This window comes from Anabrus simplex, chromosome 14 (assembly GCF_040414725.1).
Source record: "Anabrus simplex isolate iqAnaSimp1 chromosome 14, ASM4041472v1, whole genome shotgun sequence".
NCBI classification, from domain to species: Eukaryota; Metazoa; Arthropoda; class Insecta; order Orthoptera; family Tettigoniidae; genus Anabrus; species Anabrus simplex.
In genome coordinates this window covers 66,150,061-66,175,631 of record NC_090278.1, presented here as the reverse complement: position 1 = coordinate 66,175,631, position 25,571 = coordinate 66,150,061, and the positions used below count along the sequence as shown (strand labels likewise).

Below are 25,571 nucleotides of genomic sequence, written 5' to 3'. Positions count from 1 at the left end.
TGTTTGTATATATATGTATCCTTCCAGTGACAGAGATTTTTATAGTACTTCATAATCTTCTGACCTGCTTGAGCCATGTTTTAACACGCTTAAAATATAATACGCATATTTTATTGTATAGTGCAGCAGTTAACCTTCAATACTGATGTGTTGTTGTAGGTGTGATCTATGGGTTTTGAAATGTCACTGAAGCAATTTGGATAAAGTGTACAAGAAAGAAGGGACGTTACGCTTGTATAAGAATTATAAGATCTGTTCAGATCATTTCCAGGCCAGCGACTTTAAAAATCCTCGACTATACAGCCAAGGGTATGTTACATTTTTACTCTAATTGTACGTACATAAATATTCCTCAAAGCATCACTATCGACAACATTTTCAAACTTTTATTTCTTTTATCCCTCTTCTCAGATTAAAGTCGGGATTTTATAGATTTTCTTTCTGTTAGTAGGCTTCATGTTAAGAGGAAAATTGTCCAGCTATTAAGTGTTAATTCATTGCGTCATATGTGTAAGGAATGTGCCGATATTTTTATTGACAAATGTCTTAATGTGATGATACAATGTTTTTAAATGAGTAAAAAAGACAAATCCAGCCGTAAGATTTCAGGCAGGTATGCTAAAGCTAAAAAAGTAATGCATAAATTTAAGATCAAGCCATTTCACACCTTGTTTATATGTCTAATTTCAGTCTTTGAATAATAACCTTTTAAATAATTCTTCATTCATTTATCCAGAATTGCTTTAGCAACTTCGAAGTTAATATCTCAATACCACTTTCTTTCTAGACGTAATTTATTTATCCATTTTCGTACATACATTTCCATTGATATTAGAATTTAGCGCGATTTGTTCAGGTCACGTCACTAGGAGCGCCACCGTCGAATTGTCTCCCATTTTAGTAAGGCGAAATCCGTAAGTGTCGTGTATTGTCGACTGTATTTCCTATAGATGAGAGCGGTCGAGTGCAAATATCGACTCTTCGATTCGATTCTAGTACATGCAAGACAACTATCTGCACAGGTTTAATGAAATAAAAACACTCTGACAAGACAAATACTGTACGCTCACACAATTACAAAATAATGTAACACAGAACTGGTACAAAACATAATTAGCGGGGAAAGGACACCAAGTAACATTGACAAATATAAAAATACAAAACAAAATAGTGTCGTAATAATATCAACGTTGCCCACGTTACCATGACAACAACACGCCATTTTTCGCAACAGCGGCACCAACGTCAAACTACAAGTCTCGAAAAGGAGACCTATTAAAATGGATGACGATCTAAGTCATTAAATGAAAATTGGGTTGGCAACACTGATAGAAAAGTGACAGTCGTGTTGAGCGCGAGTGTGAGACAAGGATCATATAAGAGACAAGTTGAATAAGAGTATGGGCATATAAGTAGTGTTGTAAATACATCGGCCCAACACTAAGCTTGGTAAGAAAATATTCTTATCTATCTTTGTAATAGTCAGTGTCTACGTCACATTAAAAATCAAAATTACAAAGTCTGTTTTGATGCAGCTCTTCATACCATACCACCTTTCCCTGTGCTAACCTTTTCATTTCTCTGTAACTATTACATCTACTCTAATTGCCTTCGAAATCTAATTACTAGGGCGCCGATTTAATATATACTTAAGAGTACTCCATCTAAGACACCCTCCACACAACTTTGATTATAATGGATTAACATACTGTATATTTTTTCAAGATTTTCCCAAATGAACCCTGTTCTATTGCCTCTCAAAATATTTTGCACCTCACATGAAGTTATTAGACAAAACTTCATTGGAGCAATTTCATGGATACCAGAAAATTTGTACTGGAATTTCTGAATCTCCTTTTAAAATAGAACAGATAGTTGAAATATTTTTCTACTCTGGATTGTGTTATGGTTCATGTTTGTGGGTTACTGTAGTCACGTCCTAGTTCGTGAACCATGGGCAACGGCTGAGTGGCCTAGTAAGTGGTCCTGAGAGTCGGGATACCAGTTGCTATGGAATGGGAGTGGGCATCTCGGACATATTCTGAGTCGTGGCCCTCCTTGTGCTCAGGCGGCCAGGACTACACAATTCACCGGTGGTCCATAACCCGTTAGAGGAGAGATCCTCACTTGGACTATGTGCAAGTAGGGCAGCATCCTGCTTCATGAATTTGCCGAGCTCAGAACACTTTAAGCAAGCCTCGGACCTATGGGAGTAATGGAGTCCCACTCCCATTTGACAGGCGAGGGACTCCTTGGAAACAACTTGGCGAACGAAATGGAATTCGATGGGGAGCTATCAATATTAATGGGGCTTATGGAAGAAAGAAGGTAGAACTTGCTGAGTCAGCAAAGAGGATGCATCTGGATGTGCTAGGAGTAAGTGATATTCGGGTAAGGGGAGATAAGGAGGAAGAGATAGGAGATTATAAAGTGTACTTGACGGGTGTTAGAAAGGGAAGGGCAGAGTCTGGGGTAGGGCTCTTTAGCAGGAATACCATTGCACGCAACATAGTTTCTGTTAGGCACGTAAGTGAGCGAATGATGTGGGTAGATTTGTCAGTGGGAGGAATTAGGACAAGAATTGTGTCCGTGTATTCACCATGTGAGGGTGCAGATGAGGATGAAGTTGACAAGTTTTATGAAGCATTGAGGGACATCGTGGTCAGGGTCAACAGCAAGGATAGAATAGTGCTAATGGGCGATTTCAATGCGAGAGTTGGGAATAGAACTGAAGGATACGAAAGGGTGATTGGTAAATGTGGGGAAGATATGGAAGCTAATGGGAATGGGAAGCGTTTGCTGGACTTCTGTGCTAGTATGGGTTTAGCTGTTACAAATACATTCTTCAAGCATAAGGCTATTCACCGCTACACATGGGAGGCTAGGGGTACCAGATCCATAATAGACTATATCTTAACAGACTTTGAATTCAGGAAATCTTTTAGGAATGTACGAGTTTTTCGGGGATTTTTCGATGATCCAGACCATTATCTGATCTGTAGTGAACTAAGTATCTCTAGGCCTAGGGTAGAGAAAGTGAAATCTGTCTGCAAACGAATAAGGGTAGAAAATCTCCAGGATGAGGAAATTAGACAGAAGTACATGGATATGATTAGTGAGAAGTTTCGAACAGTAGACAGTAAGCAGGTTCAGGATATGGAAAGTGAATGGGTGGCATACAGGGATGCTGTACTAGAAACAGCAAGGGAATGCCTAGGAACAACTGTGTGTAAAGATGGGAAAAGGCGAACATCTTGGTGGAATGATGAAGTGAGAGCAGCCTGTAAACGTAAAAAGAAGGCTTATCAGAAATGGCTCCAAACAAGGGCCGAGGCAGACAGGGATTTGTACGTAGATGAAAGAAACAGAGCGAAACAAATAGTTGTTGAATCCAAAAAGAAGTCATGGGAAGATTTTGGTAATAACCTGGAAAGGCTAGGTCAAGCAGCAGGGAAACCTTTCTGGACAGTAATAAAGAATCTTAGGAAGGGAGGAAGAAAGGAAATGAACAGTGTTTTGAGTAATTCAGGTGAACTCATAACAGATCCCAGGGAATCACTGGAGAGGTGGAGGGAATATTTTGAACATCTTCTCAATGTAAAAGGAAATCATCATGGTGGTGTTGCAAACAGTCAAGCTCATGGGGAGGAGGAAAATGATGTTGGTGAAATTATGCTTGAGGAAGTGGAAAGGATAGTAAATAAACTCCATTGTCATAAGGCAGCAGGAATAGATGAAATTAGACCTGAAATGGTGAAGTATAGTGGGAAGGCAGGGATGAAATGGCTTCATAGAGTAGTCAAATTAGCGTGGAGTGTTGGTAAGGTACCTTCAGATTGGACAAAAGCAGTAATTGCACCTATCTATAAGCAAGGGAACAGGAAGGATTGCAACAACTATCGAGGTATCTCATTGATTAGTATACCAGGCAACGTATTCACAGGCATCTTGGAAGGGAGGGTGCGATCAGTCGTTGAGAGGAAGTTTGATGAAAACCAGTGTGGTTTCAGACCACAGAGAGGCTGTCAGGATCAGATTTTCAGTATGCGCCAGGTAACTGAAAAATGCTACGAGAGGAATAGGCAGTTGTGTTTATGTTTCGTAGATCTAGAGAAAGCATATGACAGGGTACCGAGGGAAAAGATGTTCGCTATACTGGGGGACTATGGAATTAAAGGTAGATTATTAAAATCAATCAAAGGCATTTATGTTGACAATTGGGCTTCAGTGAGAATTGATGGTAGAATGAGTTCTTGGTTCAGGGTACTTACAGGAGTTAGACAAGGCTGTAATCTTTCACCTTTGCTGTTTGTAGTTTACATGGATCATATGCTGAAAGGTATAAAATGGCAGGGAGGGATTCAGTTAGGTGGAAATGTAGTAAGCAGCCTGGCCTATGCTGACGACTTGGTCTTAATGGCAGACTGTGCCGAAAGCCTGCAGTCTAACATCTTGGAACTTGAAAATAGGTGCAATGAGTATGGTATGAAAATTAGCCTCTCGAAGACTAAATTGATGTCAGTAGGTAAGAAATCCAACAGAATTGAATGTCAGATTGGTGATACAAAGCTAGAACAGGTCGATAATTTCAAGTATTTAGGTTGTGTGTTTTCCCAGGATGGTAATATAGTAAGTGAGATTGAATCAAGGTGTAGTAAAGCTAATGCAGTGAGCTCGCAGTTGCGATCAGCAGTATTCTGTAAGAAGGAAGTCAGCTCCCAGACAAAAGTATCTTTACATCAGTCTGTTTTCAGACCAACTTTGCTTTATGGGAGCGAAAGCTGGGTGGACTCAGGATATCTTATTCATAAGTTAGAAGTAACAGACATGAAAGTAGCAAGAATGATTGCTGGTACAAACAGGTGGGAACAATGGCAGGAGGGAACTCGGAATGAGGAGATAAAGGCTAATTTACAATAGAGTAAAATAATATATTATTATTGGTCCACCTTTTCAATACAAAATGAAAATTACATAGGGACTAGTTTCGACCTAGTAATAGGTCATCATCAGCCTGAAGTAAATTAAAGCGTAAATATCGAAGAAAACATAAACAATGTAAACACAAGTACAGTCTTTTTAAAGGTACATACCATGTGGGAAGTTGAGTAGAGATATATTAAAAATAATAACTCTTCCATTTGACGAAGCACTGAGCGGAAGTTATGTAAAGTTCGGTGCGCCGTATATTATAAAAGACCACTGTGCACTAAATGATGTAATAAAGAAGAATAGTAGGTTGAATGCTGGCTTCTTCGAATATACAACAGCTAAGAAGAAGCCAGCATTCAACCTACTATTCTTCTTTATTACATCATTTAGTGCACAGTGGTCTTTTATAATATACGGCGCACCGAACTTTACATAACTTCCGCTCAGTGCTTCGTCAATTGGAAGAGTTATTATTTTTAATATATCTCTACTCAACTTCCCACATGGTATGTACCTTTAAAAAGACTGTACTTGTGTTTACATTGTTTATGTTTTCTTCGATATTTACGCTTTAATTTACTTCAGGCTGATGATGACCTATTACTAGGTCGAAACTAGTCCCTATGTAATTTTCATTTTGTATTGAAAAGGTGGACCAATAATAATATATTATTTTACTCTATTGTAATCACAGTTCAATACGGATCTATCATTATGAAACTTATTTCTTTTAAAGGCTAATTTAGGAATGAACTCGATGGATGAAGCTGTACGCATAAACCGGCTTCGGTGGTGGGGTCATGTGAGGCGAATGGAGGAGGATAGGTTACCTAGGAGAATAATGGACTCTGTTATGGAGGGTAAGAGAAGTAGAGGGAGACCAAGACGACGATGGTTAGACTCTGTTTCTAACGATTTAAAGATAAGAGGTATAGAACTAAATGAGGCCACAACACTAGTTGCAAATCGAGGATTGTGGCGACGTTTAGTAAATTCTCAGAGGCTTGCAGACTGAACGCTGAAAGGCATAACAGTCTATAATGATAATGTATGTATGTATGTATGTATGGATTGTGTTCAAGCACACACTTTAGTTTGAGTTCACTGCTTGGCTTACGCTGCCTGACACTCCCTAGAAAGTTAATGCAGTCTGTCTAACAATGTTGACCGTTTACACTAGCGGTTTAATTTTTACCAATAGCTCTGTGATGGAGCTGGGGATTCCAGAGAAATGGCACATCATGCAGCTTAGATCAGCTTGCAAGTTTGCTGATGTTAATTCTGTCTTGGCATCCTTCACAGAAGATGCTTCCAATTCGTCAATTTCCTCAATTATCGGGAGGTAAAAAGGCATGAATTTTAAGCTCAATACTCGTAAGAGAAAAAAAAATTATGTTGTTCCACCATTCAGTACTCTGTTACAAACAACTTTACATTATTGATACATAGTGGAGAGATATTAATTTTACCAGAACATATTTTAGTTGTCTTGAACTGTCATCACCTGGCTGGATAATTAATTTGATTAAAGACATTTTAAGAATAACTAGAAAAAATACATAAATGGATGATGTATTATGAAAAATAAAATGTACATTAAGAAGTAGCATGATGATTAAAAAATCCACTGTTTATGTACATTTTAAATACACATTTCATTATTATAAACATTTTTGGTTACGGTATACATTCATACTATCTCCAGTTCACTTGTAGGCGCAGTGATATGCTATTAGATCTGTTCATTAGGGTACAAGGAAGGAGTAGAGGTGCAAAAATACTAGGTTTTTGTACTATTACCTGCCATATAGAACACTGAAAAGGACACTAAATAGGACTGGAAGAGCACATGGCGACCATGTTTACTTGGTGACGGAGGCTCCAGCAAGTCTGAGTCTCAGTTCAAGGGCGTGCTCCAGATGTACAACACATACTGCGTTAGTGAACTTGAGACAACATACCCCCAAAGTAAGGCAAAATAAAAAACAGCCCCTCCGGGGATTTGAACTGGCTTGCCATTTATGAGGCTGCCCATGAATTAACTGCTGGTTTCAACTGAGGTTACACATTGACCAGTACGCTTGGCGTAGACCTGATGCACACTTCAACGTTTATAATGTTTTCATTCGCTGTTGCCTAATGAGTTCATTCAGGAGTGCTACTACTCCCTGATCCATGGCATAAGGTCGGTGGAGCACTATGGATTGTGTTAAATAACATCCGTATTATGTGCACACTGGAATGGTTTGATTTTTGTAGGTTGTCTATAAAATGCCTGTGTGTAAAGTGTGGCCTAAAGCTATATTCGAAGGGACAGAAGACTCATACTGTATTATATAAAAACATAAAGGTCTAATAAAACTACCTTGGGGAACATCCCACTTAATCATTACATGATCACTTAACACTTCACCTACTGTAATTCTTTTGAGTTCTGTTTCCTAGAAATTTAGCCACTCATTCATCCACTCTTTTGTCCAGTCCTTTTAGAACATTCCAGTTGCATGGGATGGATCATCTCCATCCTCTGCAAATCTCTCTTCTAGTTTTCTCTTTGTACTTGTTTCCTCTATCTTGCCAATATTTCCATGCTCTTCAGCATCTCTAACACGTTCCTTATCCACCTCTATCATTGACCATGGGCGCCCATACCTGGGGGCTAGCACTCAAGGAAAGGAAAAAATCTAATGTAGTCAGGTGATTTTCTTTCAAGAAAATGATTTAAAAGTCGGTATTACGTAGAAGTGGTAGTACCCCCCCCCCCCTTCCCCCACCAACAGGCAGGGGATACCGCAGAATACAAGTCGCCATTCACCTTCCAAAATATTAAAAATACTACATACCCCCAGGTCTAGGCCCCCTCCTACAAAGTGGCATATGGGCACCCATGTCATTGACTGCACCATGCTGAATACAGTCCCATCCTTCTGAACACTTCACATCTTGCTGTGTTGTATTTGTTAAAAGTTTCACTAACATCATACAACAAAAAGCAATTGTTCATCTTACAAAAATTGTTTTTTTAATTCCTACACCAGATAATACAATTTCAACTCTCGTTTGGATTCTGCATTTGCCTTTGGAGTCACTTCTTCAACAATTATTCGGAGAAGAAATACACATTATTCAATAGAAAGTACGTTTTTGGAAATCAGAGGCATTTTGACAGTTACAATGCCTTTACAGATGTACTTAAAACTGTTTTTAAAAGTTCCTACACAGAAAAATAATGCTGTGTATTATTTCATGAAATACAGTACATTTCATTTTGGATCTGTGTTGACTGTTATGTTGTACAAGGTGAAAACTAGTACTGGTATATTGGTTCCACCTAGTCAGTACTTATAAGTTTATTTATAGTTCAAATTTGTAAAAGCATCTTATTAAATAACAGGACATGTTTCGGCCACATTACGCCATCTTCAGTTCTCTAGAATTAACTTAATTAATAAGGTAAAAGTTACAAAACATGAATAAAATTTACACTCATATGATATACGGTATTTGTAAATGAAAAATAAGTGCATATTGAATCATCATCAGATGAAGAAGTCGCTAGATGTAATGTGATGAAGTCAGAACAGTTCTATGTAAAATGACAATGGCTGACAAAAAGAAGAAAAACCTCCATAAACCTGATTAAGTAGTCCTATTTTGGCTAAAATATTTAAATAAATAAAAGCTATATATTTTCAAATTTTTTACAAAACAACCTTATCCCCTTCAAAATACTCTCCATTACAACCAATACATTTGTCCCACCAGTGCTTCCACTGTTCAAAACTTTTTTTTTTTTTTAGCCATCTTTAGAAATGGCTGACAGCTCCTCCCTGGTTTTTTTCTTAACCTCTTCAGTGTTGTCAAATCGCTATCCTTTCATGCTCCTTTTCATGCGTGGAAATGAGAAAAAGTTGCACAGAACCAGGTCAGGCGTGGGGCAGTGGAACCATGCCATTTTTAGCCAAAAACTGTCTAACAGAATGGCTGTGTGTGCAGGTGAGTTGTTGTGGTGGATGAACCAATCTCCTGTCTACCACAAATCAGGTCTTTTTTGAGGAACACTGTTGCACAATCTTCTTAAACTTCCCAATAAAAGGTTTGCACGTTGTTCACTTAAATTTGCCAACATAAAAAACAAAACAAGAACAAAACAGCGCTAGAAAAAATAATCACTGCAGATGAGCAGAACAGGCCAGGTCGACAACACAGGCGGCAATGAGTTGGGCTATACACGCCTAGCGGCAGAAATGTGTACTACACAGGCTTCGCCCACGGCAATGTTATTCCGATTATTTTTTAGTATCCCCTCGTAAAATAAGAGTTTTGTCTGTACATTGCTCAGAATTTAAAAAGAACGGTATTTCTGGATTGGTTGTGTCCACAATAACAAGGAAATGCACTTTTATATTTCTGTCTGTCTGTCTGTCTGTCTGTATGTATGTATGTATGTACGTATGTATGTATGTATGTATGTATGTATGTATGTATGTATGTATGCATGTGATTCACGAGAAAATGGCTGAAGACAGTATAATTAAAATCTGTATGTAAAGTTGGGGAAAGTACCGTTACAATTTAGGCTATAAATAATTTTATTCTCCTTGGATGAAATGGTAGTTTAGGGGAAAGCACCTAAAATTTAATTCTTTAAATACCTATGTTATTTGTCCTACTGGAAAGTACTACATAACAGAAGTTATAGAGAATACAATGTTCAGTTTTACCGCACCGACTATGATAATAATGGTGGTGATTACTGTTTTAAGAAGAAGTGCAACTACTGTATATAACGCTAATCAGAGGGAAAAAAATGGAAGGGGTTCGACACTTTGAAAAATGAAGGTATCGACCTAAGAAAGACAAGGGCTACGAAGGGAGTGAAAATGAAAGACTCCCTAGGCCTCCATATGTAATACTGTCAGGGTCAGAAAAGAACAAGAGTTGATCAAGGGAGGTCGGATATGATAGATAAAAGTGCCAGCAATGCCAGGACTCAGCTAAGGGCCCCGTGGTAGCCAACCCAGCTCCTAAGTTCCAAGCCCTTGGGGCCCCTTTTAGTCACCTCTTACGAAAGGCAGGGGATACCGTTTGTTTTATTGTACCGCCCCCACCCACAGGGGGTGTCTGTGATAAGAGTTCATGAATTTCGACTTTTGTTACTTAGTCCATGTCAACGCCGAGCAATGCTGACATGGAAATATTGTTCAGTCGTATTAACTGGCTATGGTTTTTGTCATGATTGTCTTTACGTCTAAAACGGAGAGATGAGTGGCGACAGAAGAGACAAAGCATATCACATAAAACCAGTCGTCAGTATAATGCTATTGTTGATCAATTTCATGAGCTTTCATTATTGTAGGCCTGTCTTTCTCTTCTGAGATGTTATCTTCATTTGGTGCATATACGGCAATGAAAGTAGTATCTTCATTGGTGCTGCTGTTGAGAGTTAAAGTCATTGACATCATTCTTTCATTGATGAATTTCCAGCACTTGACGTAATGTCTGTAGCCTTCGGGGATAACTATGGCGACTCCTCCCTTTGCTGTCTGTTCCTTGTCCACGCCTGAATGAAACATTAAAAACCTTTCACCACTGCTTGGTTCCATTAGCTGTTCACACCCACTGCCTTTCTTCTTTGTCTCTGTTACTGCCAATATGTTCAGCCTTGCTCTTAGCATTTCTGACAACAGTTCGAACTCCTTGCCAGCTAGTCCCCGTACGTTCCAGGTTGCTATGTTCATAGTCCTTTTTCCTCGCTTGGTCGTCAACAGTTTAATCAATCCGGTTTTCCCTCTGTAATTTCTTTTAATAATTGTTTCTCGGATACTTGGATTATCAGCCTTAGTTCCAAAGCCTTGTGGGAGGTGCTGCCTCCCTCATAGCCCTCGGCCTGCTAGATTTTCTGTCAGGGTTTCTTCCCTTAGCCTTTGAGGTATCTCCCTCTCTGCAAGGCAGCAGTTTTGCCTCGGTCCGGGACTGCTTATTTGGGTTTCCCCTTATTCGCAGCTAACCGCCATATTTGAGGGCCGTTCGCTATCCGCCACCTGCAACCCGCCCGGTAGTTGAGGCTCGCCCTGGGTCATCATCAGTAATACATATTTAAAAAACGTACAGGCCACCTCATCACATATGCCAGTGTTGGCTGTAGCAACCAGATCGACTTCATTCTTGTTCAGCGATGCAGCTTTACAGCGGTAAACGATGTGTGCAATGCCCTGCAATGTTAGCTGATAGTCCCTAATATGAAGATCTGAAAATCTTCAAACAAAGATCACCCGTGATCAGATCAAGTGGTGGAATTTACAGGAGTAAAAGGCAGCTCTTATCAACTGCATCAAATTTCCCACCAGTCATTCCAGGCTCCGACACAACAGTATTCATTTAAGGGCTAGGGAATCCTTCATTTTCACACTCTTCGTGGCCCTTGTCTTTCTGTGACTGAATCTTCATTCTTCGAAATGTAGGTCCCTTCCATCTTTTCTCACTGACTAGTGTCGTATAGAGGATTGTCGGCTAGTTGTACATCTTAAAACAATAATCACCACCACCACCAATAAAATCTTTAATGACAATAGGAATACAGGTTTTTTTGTTTGTTTTTTTTTCTGGACATTACACAAGCATTTGGCAAGTTCTGCCATGACAGGCTAATTTACAAAAGGAAGCAATTTGTCTTTCTACCCCACCTAACTGCTCTCATTACGAGCTACCACCCTAAGAGTAAATTTCAAATAACTGTTAGGAAGGTGCTGCAAAATCACAGCAGGCATGCTTGCCAAAGGGGAGTATGATAACACACAGCATTTTCAACATTTACATACCCGACAAGCCAAAACCTCCAAAAGCTAATCTTTTAGCAGTATCATGGCATGCACCCAGAGTTGAACAGTATCTCCAGGACACCATCTCCACACTCGTACCCTCGTTCGAGCAGTGAAGAATCAAAAAAATTTCAATTATTGCTACATATTTCACTAAATGTCAAGATAGACTCGATGGCGGTCTAAACTTCTTTGGAGAAGTTATTAGATGGTCTGATCAAAAGTTAGATGTTGGCTTTTCAGGCATTTGCTCTATTAACCAGCGTTTCGTCTTAGGTCTGACACTAGACTCGTCAGAGTGGGATGTGTCAGACCCTACCCACTGACGCTGGGGTGTATGCAGGTGAACTTATCAGAAGCCTATTTATAAGGCACAGTCTGATAACTGCATACGGGAGATAAAACTCCACAATGGAATTAATGCCCGCCTAGCAATTCCAAATGGAAATTCTAAGTTCCCATGGAGGGAATTAGATATTTTTCCACCCGTATGCAGTTATCAGACTGTGCCTCATAAATAGGCTTCTGATAAGTTCACCTGCATACACCCCAGCGTCAGTGGGTAGGGTCTGACACATCCCACTCTGATGAGTCTAGTGTCGGACCTCAGACGAAACGCTGGTTAATAGAGCAAATGCCTGAAAAGCCAACATCTAACTTTTGATCAGATTTTTGATATGCTCTATTGGTGGAAAAATATCTAATTCCCTCCATGGGAACTTAGAATTCCATTTTATTAGATGGTCTTCGAGTGCCAATTATCTGGTGTCATCCTAGACTGAGGATTGATTTGTCGTGAGCATTTCAAATAAATTTTAGCCATGGCCCACAGCAGAGTCTCTAATGTATTTCCATTATTGAATGCCGAGTCCCCAGAGGAGTGCGATAGACTTTGGCAGCCGGTACATTTCCTATCCTCGCCGCTAAATGGGGGCTTCATTAATTCCATTCCTGACCCGGTCAAATGACTAAAAACAGGCTGTGGATTTTCTATTTTCATTGAATGCTGAGTACTGCCTTTCCACATAAAACAACCCCAACTGTACACATCACTAGTCAGACCGCTATGGGAGTATGCCTGTCACCGATTGGCACCCGAATAACGTACAGTCCATTCAAAACCAGGTCCTTTGCCTTATCGCAGGTGCCCATTGGTAGAAACGTAATGCCGACATTCAGGAAGAGCGTCACATTGTCACCCTACGGGAAAAACGGCGGGACATGGCTGTCAAATTATATAGAAAGTTACTCTCAGTGAAGTGACTAGTGATGTGTACAGTTTGGACTTGTTTACCTCTCTAGGTCACCCCCTGTGAGTGGGCGCAGTAGAATAACACACACTGTATCCCCTGCCTGTCATAAGAGGCGACTAATAGGGGGCCCAGGGGCTCTGAACGTTGGAGCGTGGGTTGGCAACCATGGGGCCCTGAGCTGAGTCCTAGCATTGCTTTCACTTACTTCTGTCAGGCTCCTCACTTTCATCTCTCCTATCCGACCTTCCTTGGTCAACTCTTGTTCTTTTCCGGCCCCGACGGTATTAGAGCATTTGAGGCCTAGGGAGTCCTTCACTTTCATGCCCCTGGTGACCCTTGCCTTCTTTAGCCGATACCTTCATTTCTTGAAGTGACGGATCCTTTCCAGTTTTTCCTCTCTAATTATAATAGTGTTATATAAAGGATGGTTGCCTAGTTATACTTCCTCTTAAAATAACAATCACCACCACCTTTCTTGGTCAAATCGACATCCAAGGCCTTAAACATGAAAGGTCAAGGGTGATCCTGAGATAAACAACGTGCTTTGTAAAGGTCACACACTGGCTAGCCATGACAAAAATGGAAAATTCTAATATGCACCAGTTAACCAGTCAGGGGATGAAATCATTAGGGTATGGCATTCGAGACCTGTACCAGTCGACAAGCCACAAGTCCATGGTCCTTCGGTTTACCCCACATTGCAAATGAAAGAGGGCTGGGTAGTAGTAGACAGTTCAAACTACTGCATCGACCAGTCAGCCTCTTGCATCATGTGATGAAAATATTTGAGCAGATTTGTGATCGGCGTCTGAGAGACATTGTCACAATGGGCATCAACCAGTGTGGTTTCATAAACGGAGTCGATACCTTTGATTCAAACGTGAATTCTGTAGAAACATTGAAACAAGAATAAGTAATTACACGTTTCATTCCTTGACCTAAAGGAAGTGTTCAATCGTGTTCTGCATCAGCTTATCTGGTATGCGTTGTGTGACCTTGACATTCAAGAGCTGCTTATCGACTGGGCCCAAATACCACAATAAATAAATTTCATAATTAATCCGTATTGTCAGCCTCAACACCCCGTGGTATAGGGGTAGCATGCCTGCCTCTTACCCTGAGGCCCCGGGTTTGATTTCCGGCCAGGTCAGGGATTTTTACCTGGACTTGAGGGCTGGTTCTAGGTCCACTCAGCCTACGTGGTTAGAATTGAGGAGCTATCTGATGGTGAGAATGCAGTCCCGGTGTAGAAAGCCAAGAATAATGGCTGAGAGGATTCATCGTGCTGATCACATGACACCTTGTAATCTGCACGCCTTCGGGCTGAGCAGAAGTCACTTCGTAGGCCAAGGCCCTTCAAGGCCTGTAGTGCCATGGGGGGGTCAGCCTCAACAAGATAGAAGGTCTTATTAATTGAGTGACTCCACCTTTACAATACATTACAATGTTATTCCTTTTTATTTTATTTTAAGGAGGGACATGTTTTGTTTCTTTTTTGTGAGTATCTTCAGCCTAAGAATATTATAATAGACACACAGTATTCTTAATAACACTAAAAAAAAAAATCACTTATCCTTAAAATGTTTAAGGGTCAAGATGACTCAATCTGTCATATGTAAACACGGTTTTAAAAGCAATTCATGTTGTTAAAAAGTTGTCATAAGACCAAATTACTAAGTGATGAAAGTCTCCTTGAGTTTTGATCCTCAAAATAAAAATGAATGTGTTGATCCCAGTGTTCTAAAATCAGAAATAATCGTGAATTAGGTCGATGTCATCTCAAGTTAAGCCTCCGTGGCTCAGGCGGCAGCGCGCCGGCCTCTCACTGCTGGGTTCTGTGGTTCAAATCCTGGTCATTCCATGTGCGATTTGTGCTGGACAAAGCGGAGGTGGGACAGAGTTTTCTCCGGGTACTCCGGTTTTCCCTGTCATCTTTCATTCCAGCAACACTCTCCAATATCATTTCATTCATCTGCCAGTCATTAATCATTGCCCCAGACGAGTGCAACAGGCTTTGGCAGCCGGCACAATTCCTATCCTCATCACTAGATGGGGGCTTCATTCCATTCATTCATGGATTTTCATTTCATCTCAAGTTGGAAGCTTGAGTACGTATGTGTCTAGTTAAACAAGGCTTGTTTTTCTTGGTGGAATTACTCAATATGCTTGTTATGTAGCCAGACCATTTTTTAAATTTTCAGAACCTTTCATATACCAATAATATGTGGATCGCACGAATTGTCCGGCTACATAACTAGCATATTGAGTAATTCCATCAAGAAAAACAAGCCCTGTTTAACCAGACACATACGTACTCAAGCTTCCAACTTGAGATGACATTAACCCAATTCAAGATTATTTCTGATTTTAGAACACTGTGATCTAGAATTGATTATTTTAACTGTGTTGGTTCAATCTTGTCTGTATTGACTTATATTCAATTTCTATGAAACACTTAAGTTAGCCACTATATACTAAAATTTTAAATCTGCTCTACTCTTAAAACTTTTGCTTTCCTTGAGCCCTATTTTACACCTAAAATGAAAATGAAAACCCACAACCTGTTTTCCAGTCATTGACTGGGTCAGGGATGTAATGAATGAAGCAGATAAAGGCTATTAGTACGATGGGATCGCCATTCCCAAAGTGATTTATTAATGAATGATAGATGCTATGAAATGAGAATGGAGAGTGTTGCTGGAATGAAAGATGACAGGGAAAACCGGAGTACCTGGAGAAAAACCTGTCCCGCCTCTGCTTTGTCCAGCACAAATCTCACATGGAGTGACTGGGATTTGAACCACGGTATCCAGCGGTGAGATTACACCTAAAAAAGAAATAAAAAATATTTCTTTCTGTCTAAACTGTTCACTTACACTTACTATGTCATTTAGTAAACACTTTAGATATAGAATAATTTTCAATTCATAAAATGAATAAAACCTATTAAGTTAGTCCATATATGCTAAAATTTAAAATACTTTCTTCTCTGTTCTTGAAATTTCTCCTTTCCTTAAGTTCTTATATACACTGCTATAGTTCTGAGACCTTTCATATAAATCAGAATTTCTTCTTTTAATCCCATCCAACCATGCGAACCATTTTTAACTGTCAAGTTCTTCAATTTCAGCTGGTACCAAATTTGTCAAAATTAAAACAGCATTACACTTGTCTGAACTAAACAAACATGTCCTTGCTCCTCTGCTTGCTACCAATGACCTATGATCAACACATTAATTTGTATTTTGAGGATCAAAACTCAAGGAGACTTTCATCCTTTAGTAATTTGGTCTTATGACAACTTTCTAACAACATGAATAGCTTTTAAAATTGTGTTTACATATGACAGATTGAGTCATCTTCTCTCTAAACATTTTAAGGATAAGTAATTGTTCTTTAGTGTTATTAAGATTATTGTGTGTTTATTATTATTATACTTTTAGGCTGAAGATGTCTCACAAGAAAGAGACAAAACATGTCCCTTCTTAAAATAAAATAAAAAGTTATTAAGTTATTAGACCTTCTATCTTGTTGAGCCCGAATGCTTCATGAGTATACTTGTAGCAGAGTGAGGTGTTTTGCTGGCCTCACTAGGAGCTTCCATGTGAGAGTTGGAGTATGTCAGGAATGAGCCCTGTCATCGCTGCTCTTCATACTTGTCATATAGTAGGAGTTAGACCCGTACTTCAGCAGAGGTGAGTCATCTTTGTCCTCTCGGGCCAATAACAGGGAAACTTAACATATTCAGTTCTACAACTATATTTACCATTTTGACTTAGAATCCGGAAGCAACTCATTCTTCAAAGTAATTTAAAGGAACTACTTCTAAAGATCGTAACAATCCTTTATGTCATGAAATATTGTAATTCAAGGATTTTACTCAACATCAAAGGTCATTCTACAATGTTTTTATGATTGCACCTGTTAGTTTTACGGACTTCTTCATCAAGAATTTTATGAACAATTCTCATTGATATTATTGACAACATGACTTGGAACTTTAGTCAAGTTTGCAGTTATATTATTTGAAACGTCCTTGTATTTTTTTATTATTTCACTTTCACGGCCACATTGGACCACTGCAGTCAATTTTTTTTCTATTTGTTTTACGTCGCACCGACACAGATAGGTCTTATGGCGATGATGGGACAGGAAAGGCCTAGGAATGGGAAGGAAGCAGCCATGGCCTTAATTAAGGTACAGCCCCAGCATTTGCCTGGTGTGAAAATGGGAAACACGGAAGACCATTTTCAGGGCTGCCGACAGTGGGGTTTGAACCCAGTATCTCCCGGATGCGAGCTCACAGCTGCGCGCTCCTAACTGCACGGCCAACTCGTCCGGTAATCCATTTCTGTCCGGTCTTCTATGATGTTTTATGGGTTTTTTTTCCCTTTCTGTTCTTCCGGTATTTCTTCATTCTGTCTGAGCTTCGTTTTCATTGTTTTTCTGAAATTACCCTTTTAGTTGTTCCTCTTTTATAAATTTTTGGTAGGAATCTAATTTTACTGTTCTTCAATTTATTTTATTATTTATTTTTACTTTATATCCTCCAGGGTTATGCCTAATTCTTTCATATCTTCTATTATTTCTTTTATCCAGACAGGTTGTTGGTTTTGTTTCCAAAGCTTCTCCAAAATTCTGCGTGTTAACCTGTCTTGAGGTGTTCTCAACAGATGACCAAAGAATGATATTCTCTTCTTTCTTATGAAATCCGTTATAGGTTCTATTTCCTGATATACTTGTATATGTCTTATCAATCTATTAATGTAATTTTATATCTGATGTATTTTGTGAAATATTCTAGCTGATGATGTCCCATAGGGGAAAGAGACATGTTCTAGATCAAAATAAATATATGTGTTGAATAGGTGGAGCACTTTACAATATTTAACTATATTCTTAAAATTCTTGAAATGTTCAACTGACACCTAATGTTGCATCTGATTGCTTAAAATGGCATTCTTCGATCAGAAGAGTGGACGCTGCACCTGTGGGGAAATGCTAACGTGAAGAGGAAGAAAATTATACGTACAGTTCAAAAAATTCACTTTATCCTACATACTGCTACACTTGGTACAAATCTGATAACTTACCCGTTTTACATTTCAGATAAATCGCGCCTTTTACCGATGGCAGTAACGAGTGATACGTGTAGACAGCTTATGGCATGTCTTAAATATCCGCTACGCCATGTGCTTCATGAGCAACACTCTAGCGACTTCAAATCATAGAGCTGATCTTAATAATCTGATTTGACTGTGATTTTTAGTCTCGCTTTTTGTTTTGTGTCTTAATGAAGTCCAGAAACCTGTACTTACAAATGCTAGGAGTTGGAAATTAAATATATGGATGGCCTAGTCATAATTTAACAGGGTCATGGTACTTAAAACAAAGTATATCCCTGGAAATGGGAAATTATGTAGATTCCATAGCCTATTCAGTTGTTACCTTTTTATATCCCTGTGGCCACTTATTTTATAATAATAATATAATTCTCTTTAATCAGTTACAGTTAACAAGATGACAGCCAAGGACGGCCTTCTCGACAGTGAGAAGCCTGGTGAAAATAATCAGTTTTCTAAGCATACATTGGTGTACTTCGACTTGGAAGCAACAGGCATTGGAAGAAATTCTGAAGTATGTCGGATAGTGGCTCATTTTGCGGAGGAAAGCTTTTTAAGATACGTGTGCCCCATTGGAACAGTTGCAAAAATGGTTGCAAAACTAACTGGATTATCTAAGAAAGATGGTATTCTTTACCTTAGAGGAGAGAGAGTTGAAACTGTGTCAAACATTGATGCTTGGAAAGACTTCTTGAAGTTCCTCCAAAGTACTAACAATAGTGTTGTGTTGGTTATACATGACAGACGCAATGAATGTTTCTTACTTTTCCGTGACTTGTCGGAGCTTTCTCTGATGGAGGAGTTTAGGAAACTTTGCTCAGGTATAATAGTTACACTTCCTCTGAGCAAAAATATATTTTCAGGAAGTAAAAAAACTAGCAAGAATTACAATCTAAAAGAACTTGCGCAAGATAACCTGGGTAAAGAAATCTCAGCAGGTATTGACGGTGCTATAGCTGATGCAATAAATTTGGAAAAGCTAATGAAACATGCCAATGTTCTACCAAAAATGTTCCAACAACATTTCTTTTCTCTTTCCATCTTGGAATATTGGTATCAGATAAATAGGCACACAATATTACTAAGGAAGAAATTTCCTTTAACAAGTTTAGGACTGCCGAAGGAGATGGCTAAATCTGGGATAACTTATGATGACCTAGTAAGGAGCTACGTCGAAGGTGGAGAAGATGGCATTGCATTGTTCCTCTCTCGCAGGATGAAGACTACAGATCCAAAAGCCATCAAAGAGGACATCATTGCTATTACTCCAGTTCTAGAGCAGCAGTTTGCTAGTCTGGACTTGGAGGGCAGTCGCCAGCATTCGACCGACCGCTATGTGCCCCCACATTCACGCAAAGAAGGTTAGTAACTGTATGTATTTATTTTTCATACATTTGTCCTTAGCAAGTGCATACAAATCAGCATTGCTATCTTTGGCGATGGCGGCGATGGGATAGAGAAGGCCTAGAAGTGGGGAGGATGCGGCTGTGGCCTTAATTAAGGTACAGCCCCAGCATTTGCCTGGTGTGAAAATAGGCTGCCGACAGTGGGGTTCGAACCCACTATCTCCCCTAATTGTACGGCCAACTCACGTGGTGGAAACCTTAGATCTACTCAAAGTTAAACATACAATAATAAAAAGTGGCATATCCAGCACGAATTGTTCCAGGAGATTACTGACAAAATAACAGTTTTTAAAAAATGTCGCGAACTTTATGCTGGGATCACTCGGGAATAAAGAGAATAAACAGCTCGACTAAGTGAAATGTTTTGTCAGTGGAGAGATGGCTTGAAGTAACATTTGTAGACGTATAAGCTTGGGTGGAGTTTTCAAAATTAGGGAAAAAAAAACCCCCTGTGAAAATAAAGTTGAAATTGAAGAGGACAAGCTGGGGAAAATACTATGAGAGTAATCCCAAAAATAAGGTCTCCTATTTTTTTTATAAATACAGAACTCTGTTCATGTGGGTGTTGGTCACAATATTGTGAAGAGTGTTTCCCTGCGCTCGCATATAAACATGCACACGCTGCGCTGAGGCACTCAGTCTTGGCTTGGCAGCCGTTGAGAATGGAGCTCCCGTTGGATGTTACTGCCAAATGCATGGATGTCAACAATGTTCATAAGTGGTGTAGAGAGTTTGCAGCCGGTCGGACTGAAATTCACGAGAAACGAAGGAGCGGGAGACCGTCAATTTCCATCGAGACAGTCATCAAGGTTGAGCAAATCATGCGTGAAGACTGGCGGATCACCCTGGATGATTTCTCCACTTTGGTTCCTGAGGTTTCCCGAAGCGCCGCTCACAGAATTTTAACGGAAAAGTTGAAATACTGTAAGGTGTGCACAAGATGGGTGCCAGCACCGACAACGAGGTTCACAACTTCCTGAACAGCATGACGGCAAGCTGGTATGAAATGAGTATACAAAAACTGTCATAGCGTCTACAAAAATGCATCGACCGAAATGGAGATTATGTAGAAAAGTAGCTAAATGTTCAAGCTGTAAAATGATGTAAATCATTGTAGAAATAAACAGGTCTATGTATTTATTTAAAAAAAATATAAATACATTTTCACGATTTACTGAAGCTTTGAGACACGTACATTTACCGAAAGAAAATACAATTTATGTGATAGGTTCCACATTTAGTAGCCTCTTTTGACAGTATAGGAGACCTTATTTTTGGGATTACCTTCATAGTTTATAGGAAGAGTAGGATTGGAGTAAGTTTAAGAGATATATTATTGATAAATTTCCAGCTTCTTTAATATAATTTAAGAAAATACCTGGTATACAGTTGATAAGGAATCTGCTACATGGCCAGCAACCCTAAATACACATCAGAGGAGGTAGGTAGGTCGGTCGGTCGGTTGTGGCACTCTAGCTTGTCAGTCGGACCTCACACACTTTCGTAGCCAAAGTTCACTTCTTGAATTAATGGCATGTCTCTCTCCATAATTTCCACTTTGGTTCTTTGCAATAGTATTGTTATTTTGACCACTCATAAAACGAAAGCAGCATGTAAACAGGTCACAAACTACACTTTGTTCTATACACTGCCACATGACATGCTAGGGGCTTTACGTCGCACCGACACAGATAGGTCTTATGGCGACGATGGGATGGGAAAGGCCTAGGAGTTGGAAGGAAGCGGCCGTGGCCTTAATTAAGGTACAGCCCCAGCATTTGCCTGGTGTGAAAATGGGAAACCACGGAAAACCATCTTCAGGGCTGCCGATAGTGGGATTCGAACCTACTATCTCCCGGATGCAAGCACACAGCCGCGCGCCTCTACGCGCACGGCCAACTCGCCCGGTCACATGACATGAAAGCCAATAGCATTGCCTTTTGCATTTCAGATAAATCATCCCTTTTACCCATGACTCTCATGAGTGATGCTTTCAATATCCGCTACATCAGCTCACGGCACTTGATGTACTTCATAAGCTATACTCTGGCAACATCAAATGTTGGAGTTGATCATAATAATCTGTCACAACCATGATTTTTAATAATTCCTTTTCTTCCTGCCTTAACGAAGTCCAGAAACCCCCCATGTTTTCCAGGTTAAAACTTTAGTTACAAATACCATGAGTTGGAGATTGAATATATGGCTAACCATAATTTGGAAGGGGCATTGTATTTTAAACACTAGCATGTAACCAGAGCTTCACCTGTGTTTATTAATTCAACTGTTAGATAATTTTCAATAATTTATTTAAAAGCAAAATAAAAGCATCTATTAGCATACATCATTTGCACATAAATTGAACAAATTACATTATCTTATTTGTTAATTATACAGTAGAGTCTCGCTCAACTGACCTTCACTTATCCGTCATTCTGTATTATCCGACACTGGTAGACTTAATTTGAACTTTTGGTGGAGCAAATAAAAGCAATATGTGCAATTTAAGACATTAAGACATGACTCATCTTTCAAGCGACTGCGCACCCTATCCAAGTGCAGTCTTCCCTGGTTAGTACCAAGTGGTGGAAATTTACCAAAAAGATTTCCATCCATTCTTGACTGTCAGAGGCATTTAGCCTTGGATGCAGCAGGCTCCGAGTTACAAGTATGGTTGTGAACCATAGAGGTTGCCTGAAGATGTTCTCTGGCTGTCATTATTATAGATAGTACATATTGGCATGTATTGTATATCCTTGGAAATGGGAGATTCCACAGATCCTCATTGCCTATTCAGTGGTTACATTTTTATGGCCCTATGGCCACCTTAATAATAATAATAATAATAATAAAATTAGGCTTTTTAATCAGTTGCAGTTAACAAGATGACAACCAAGGACAACCATGAGAACCCCAGAGGAAGTCATCACTTTTCTGAGCATACTTTGGTGTACTTCGACCTGGAAGCAACAGGCTTTGTGAGAAGCTCAGAAGTATGTCAAATAGGTGCTTATTTTGCGGAGAAAAGCTTTTCAAGATATGTGTGCCCCATTGGAAGATTAACGAAAAAGGCTACCAAAAGAACTGGATTATCTAAGCAAGATGGTATTCTTTACCTCGGAGGAGAGAGAGTTGAAACTGTGTCGAAGATGGATGCTTGGAAGGATTTCTTGAAGTTCCTCCAAAGTGCAAACAACAGTGTTGTACTGGTCATATATTACAGGCACAATGACTCTTTCTTACTGTTCCGTGATTTATCAGAACTTTTACTGATAGAAGAGTTTAGGAAAGTTTGTGCAGGTATGATAGATGCATTTCCTCTGTGCCGAAATGTATTTCCTGGAAGAGTGGAAATTGGTGAGAGTTACATACTACAGGAACTTGTGCAAGACAACCTGGGTAAAGAAATCTCGACAGGTAGTCACAATGCTATAGTTGATGCAATAAATTTAGAAAAGCTAATGAAACATGCCGAAGTTCAACCAGAAACATTCCAGCAACATTTCTTTTCTCTCTCCAACTTAGAATATCAATTTTGGACTGACAAACAGACAAACAGAGAGAAGAGATTACTAAAGAGGAAGTTTCCTTTTATGGGGACATCTATGGCAGTGAAGTTCGCTGAAGCTGGAATAACCTACAATGACTTAGAAAGTATCTACATCGAAGGTGGAGAAGACGGCATTGCATCGTTGCTCTCTGGCAGGATGAAGAATCCATATCCAAAAGACATCAGAAAGAAAGCCATTGCAATTTCTCGGATTCTCAGTAGTGAACTGGATTTATACTAAAAACTCTAGCCTTTTTATACTCATCGATCCAGAAACTGTGAGGTGTATATAGTAACTCTTAGCTGAATCTACCATTTCTTCCACTGACTTTTGCTATTTAACCTCTGTCACTCTATCTTTTAATGTTGATGTTTGAGACTGATTGTGGGTGTTGTTTTAAAGGGTAAAACCACAGGACCATAAGACCAGAGAGGAAATCACTTATTCACAGAATGAAGCTGGTTTTCTATCAAAGTTACCTATACACAGTATGCCAATTTAACCGTGATGAATGACAACATAGTTAAGCTGTAAAATATGATCATTACTTAATCAATAATAATTAACAATAACATTGAAGAAATTGTCTGTTTATTTCAATTAAGAGTAAGCTTGCACCAATACCAATCCTGCCACGAGGAAGGGTTGGCGGCTCTTGCTTACGTCACATTCTCGCAGGTGTACCACATGTGCAATTTGGACGTACAAATGTAATCCTATGATTTACTTTCGGCGTCAATAAACAGGTAGGTATTGGCGTTAGGGGTTGAAGGCGGTCGCCAAGTGGTTACGTTTGTTAGGTTGGTACATCTTAAGCGCATGTGTAGATCGACGATGGCGGAGTGGTTACCTGCAGCAATTACCACGTGGTCGTGATATACGTACAATTTGCAAAAACTCTTAATTTTCGCATCTAAGTTCCTTTTTTGGACATGGTAGAATTCGCCCTTTAGGTTAAAAAATTTCTGAGACCCGAATTGAAGGTGATGGAGTTTCACCAATTCTTTTTAATTTGGTATTAAACAAAATCATGAGGCAATGGGAAATTAGATTACATGAAAAAATAATATTCTAAGTATCCATTTCTGGCAAGGGAAAGGAAGATTTGAGGTGGAATGTCTTGCCTTTGCTGATGATATAGATGTAATATCAGAAAATCAATTACAAACAAAACGTAAGGAAGATCTGTTTTGATTGATTTAAATAGAAAAGTGAGTACCCTATATGCCAATCGCTAGGAAATAGAACGTGGTAAAAATTTACATTCGCAAGAAATAGAACGCGACTGATATTCACATCACCGGCTATCAACAGATGGTGCATACAAATCACACCTTTAGCACTAGAGATGGGCAAAAAATAACACAACAGTTATTTTGGAACTGTTCCGTACTCGGAACTGGTCTCTAAGTGAACAGTACGCCGGAACATCCTGTTCCGAAAGAACAGTGTTCCGTGTCGCCTGCACTCCAGCGAGATTGGTCTAGCAGCATCCTGTTCCGAAAGAACAGTGCTCCGTATCGCCTGCACTCGGCGTCTACCAACACCCTGTTCGGAAGGAACAGTGTTCTGTATCGCCCTGCATCATAAAACTTAACTGATATTATTAGAACACATAAAAATATTTATTGGTTAACCAAATTCTGTTTCATAAAGGTGTATACATGACTAATAAAATGTCTTCACTCATAATATTAGTTAATTAGTCAGCTGATCCAATTGGAGGTTAGAATCGGTTTGTTGCATTTGTTCTTGATTTGTGTTTGTTCCCAGCAGTAGGCTATTGCTTGACTACAACTGGATATTAATCCATATGTTCAATAGGGTCACTTGATATTTTCGTTGTTCTGACTTTCGGTGCATAGGAGAATGGGTACCGGTAAAAAAATTTAGAGTAATGTGAGAGAAGAAATGTTCTTTCTGGAAAGTTTTTGGGTTGCAGCCTATTGCGCACTCTATAACCCTCCTTTCTTTTTCTTTCTTATGTGCTCTTAAAAATCTCTGTTGAGATAGACTAGCAACATCTTGGTTTACCGGTGGTATAAGCGGAGCATAAAAGGATAGACTGGGTCTCCGAGCAGAACTGCACCAGAAGAAAGTCTCCAACCATCAGTCATCTTATTGTTCAAGTCACTTAGCCTTAGAGCCCTAGCATCGTTGACACTACCAGGCTAATTCTCACAACATAATAAGAATTCTAAGTGGTGGTGGTGGTGATGATTATTGTTTTAATAGGAAGTACAACTAGGCAACCATCCTCTATATGATACTAATCAGAGATAAAAAAATGGAAGGGATCCGATACTTCCAAAATGAAGGTATCGTCCAACGGAAGACAAGGGCCACGAAGGGCTGAAAAAGAAAGACTCCCTAGGCCTCGCAACCTAATACCATCGGGGTCAGAAAAGAACAAGAGTTGACCAAGGGAGGTCGGATAGGTTAGATGGAAGTGGCACAAATAAGTGGGAGCAATGCCAGGACTCAG

General features: G+C 39.5%; 1 protein-coding gene across 3 annotated transcripts; it reads left to right on the top strand.

Annotated features, from left to right (window-relative positions):
• Window positions 1-1,380: 1,380 nt before the first annotated feature.
• Window positions 1,381-23,646, top strand: LOC137502965 (uncharacterized). Of its 3 annotated transcripts, XM_068230226.1 has the most exons (4): window positions 1,381-1,449; window positions 6,134-6,274; window positions 18,513-19,490; window positions 22,407-23,646. In XM_068230226.1, exons 2-4 carry the CDS (start codon window positions 6,205-6,207, stop codon window positions 23,324-23,326), a joined length of 1,968 nt encoding a protein of 655 aa, XP_068086327.1. In that variant the 5' UTR covers window positions 1,381-1,449; window positions 6,134-6,204; the 3' UTR covers window positions 23,327-23,646. The 3 variants fall into 3 exon arrangements, 2 of the variants coding, with proteins under 2 accessions (XP_068086327.1, XP_068086328.1); XM_068230227.1 differs by lacking the exon at window positions 6,134-6,274; XR_011018966.1 differs by lacking the exons at window positions 6,134-6,274; window positions 18,513-19,490; window positions 22,407-23,646 and adding an exon at window positions 7,971-8,648.
• Window positions 23,647-25,571: the final 1,925 nt, after the last annotated feature.

Coding starts and splice junctions, on each gene's coding strand:
- LOC137502965 (XM_068230226.1), top strand. CDS start 6,205: ATGTTAATTCTGTCTTGGCATCCTTCACAGAAGATGCTTCCAATTCGT. Junction 6,275..18,512: donor ATTTCCTCAATTATCGGGAG/GTAAAAAGGCAT, acceptor CTCTTTAATCAG/TTACAGTTAACAAGATGACA. Junction 19,491..22,406: donor CCCACATTCACGCAAAGAAG/GTTAGTAACTGT, acceptor CTTTTTAATCAG/TTGCAGTTAACAAGATGACA.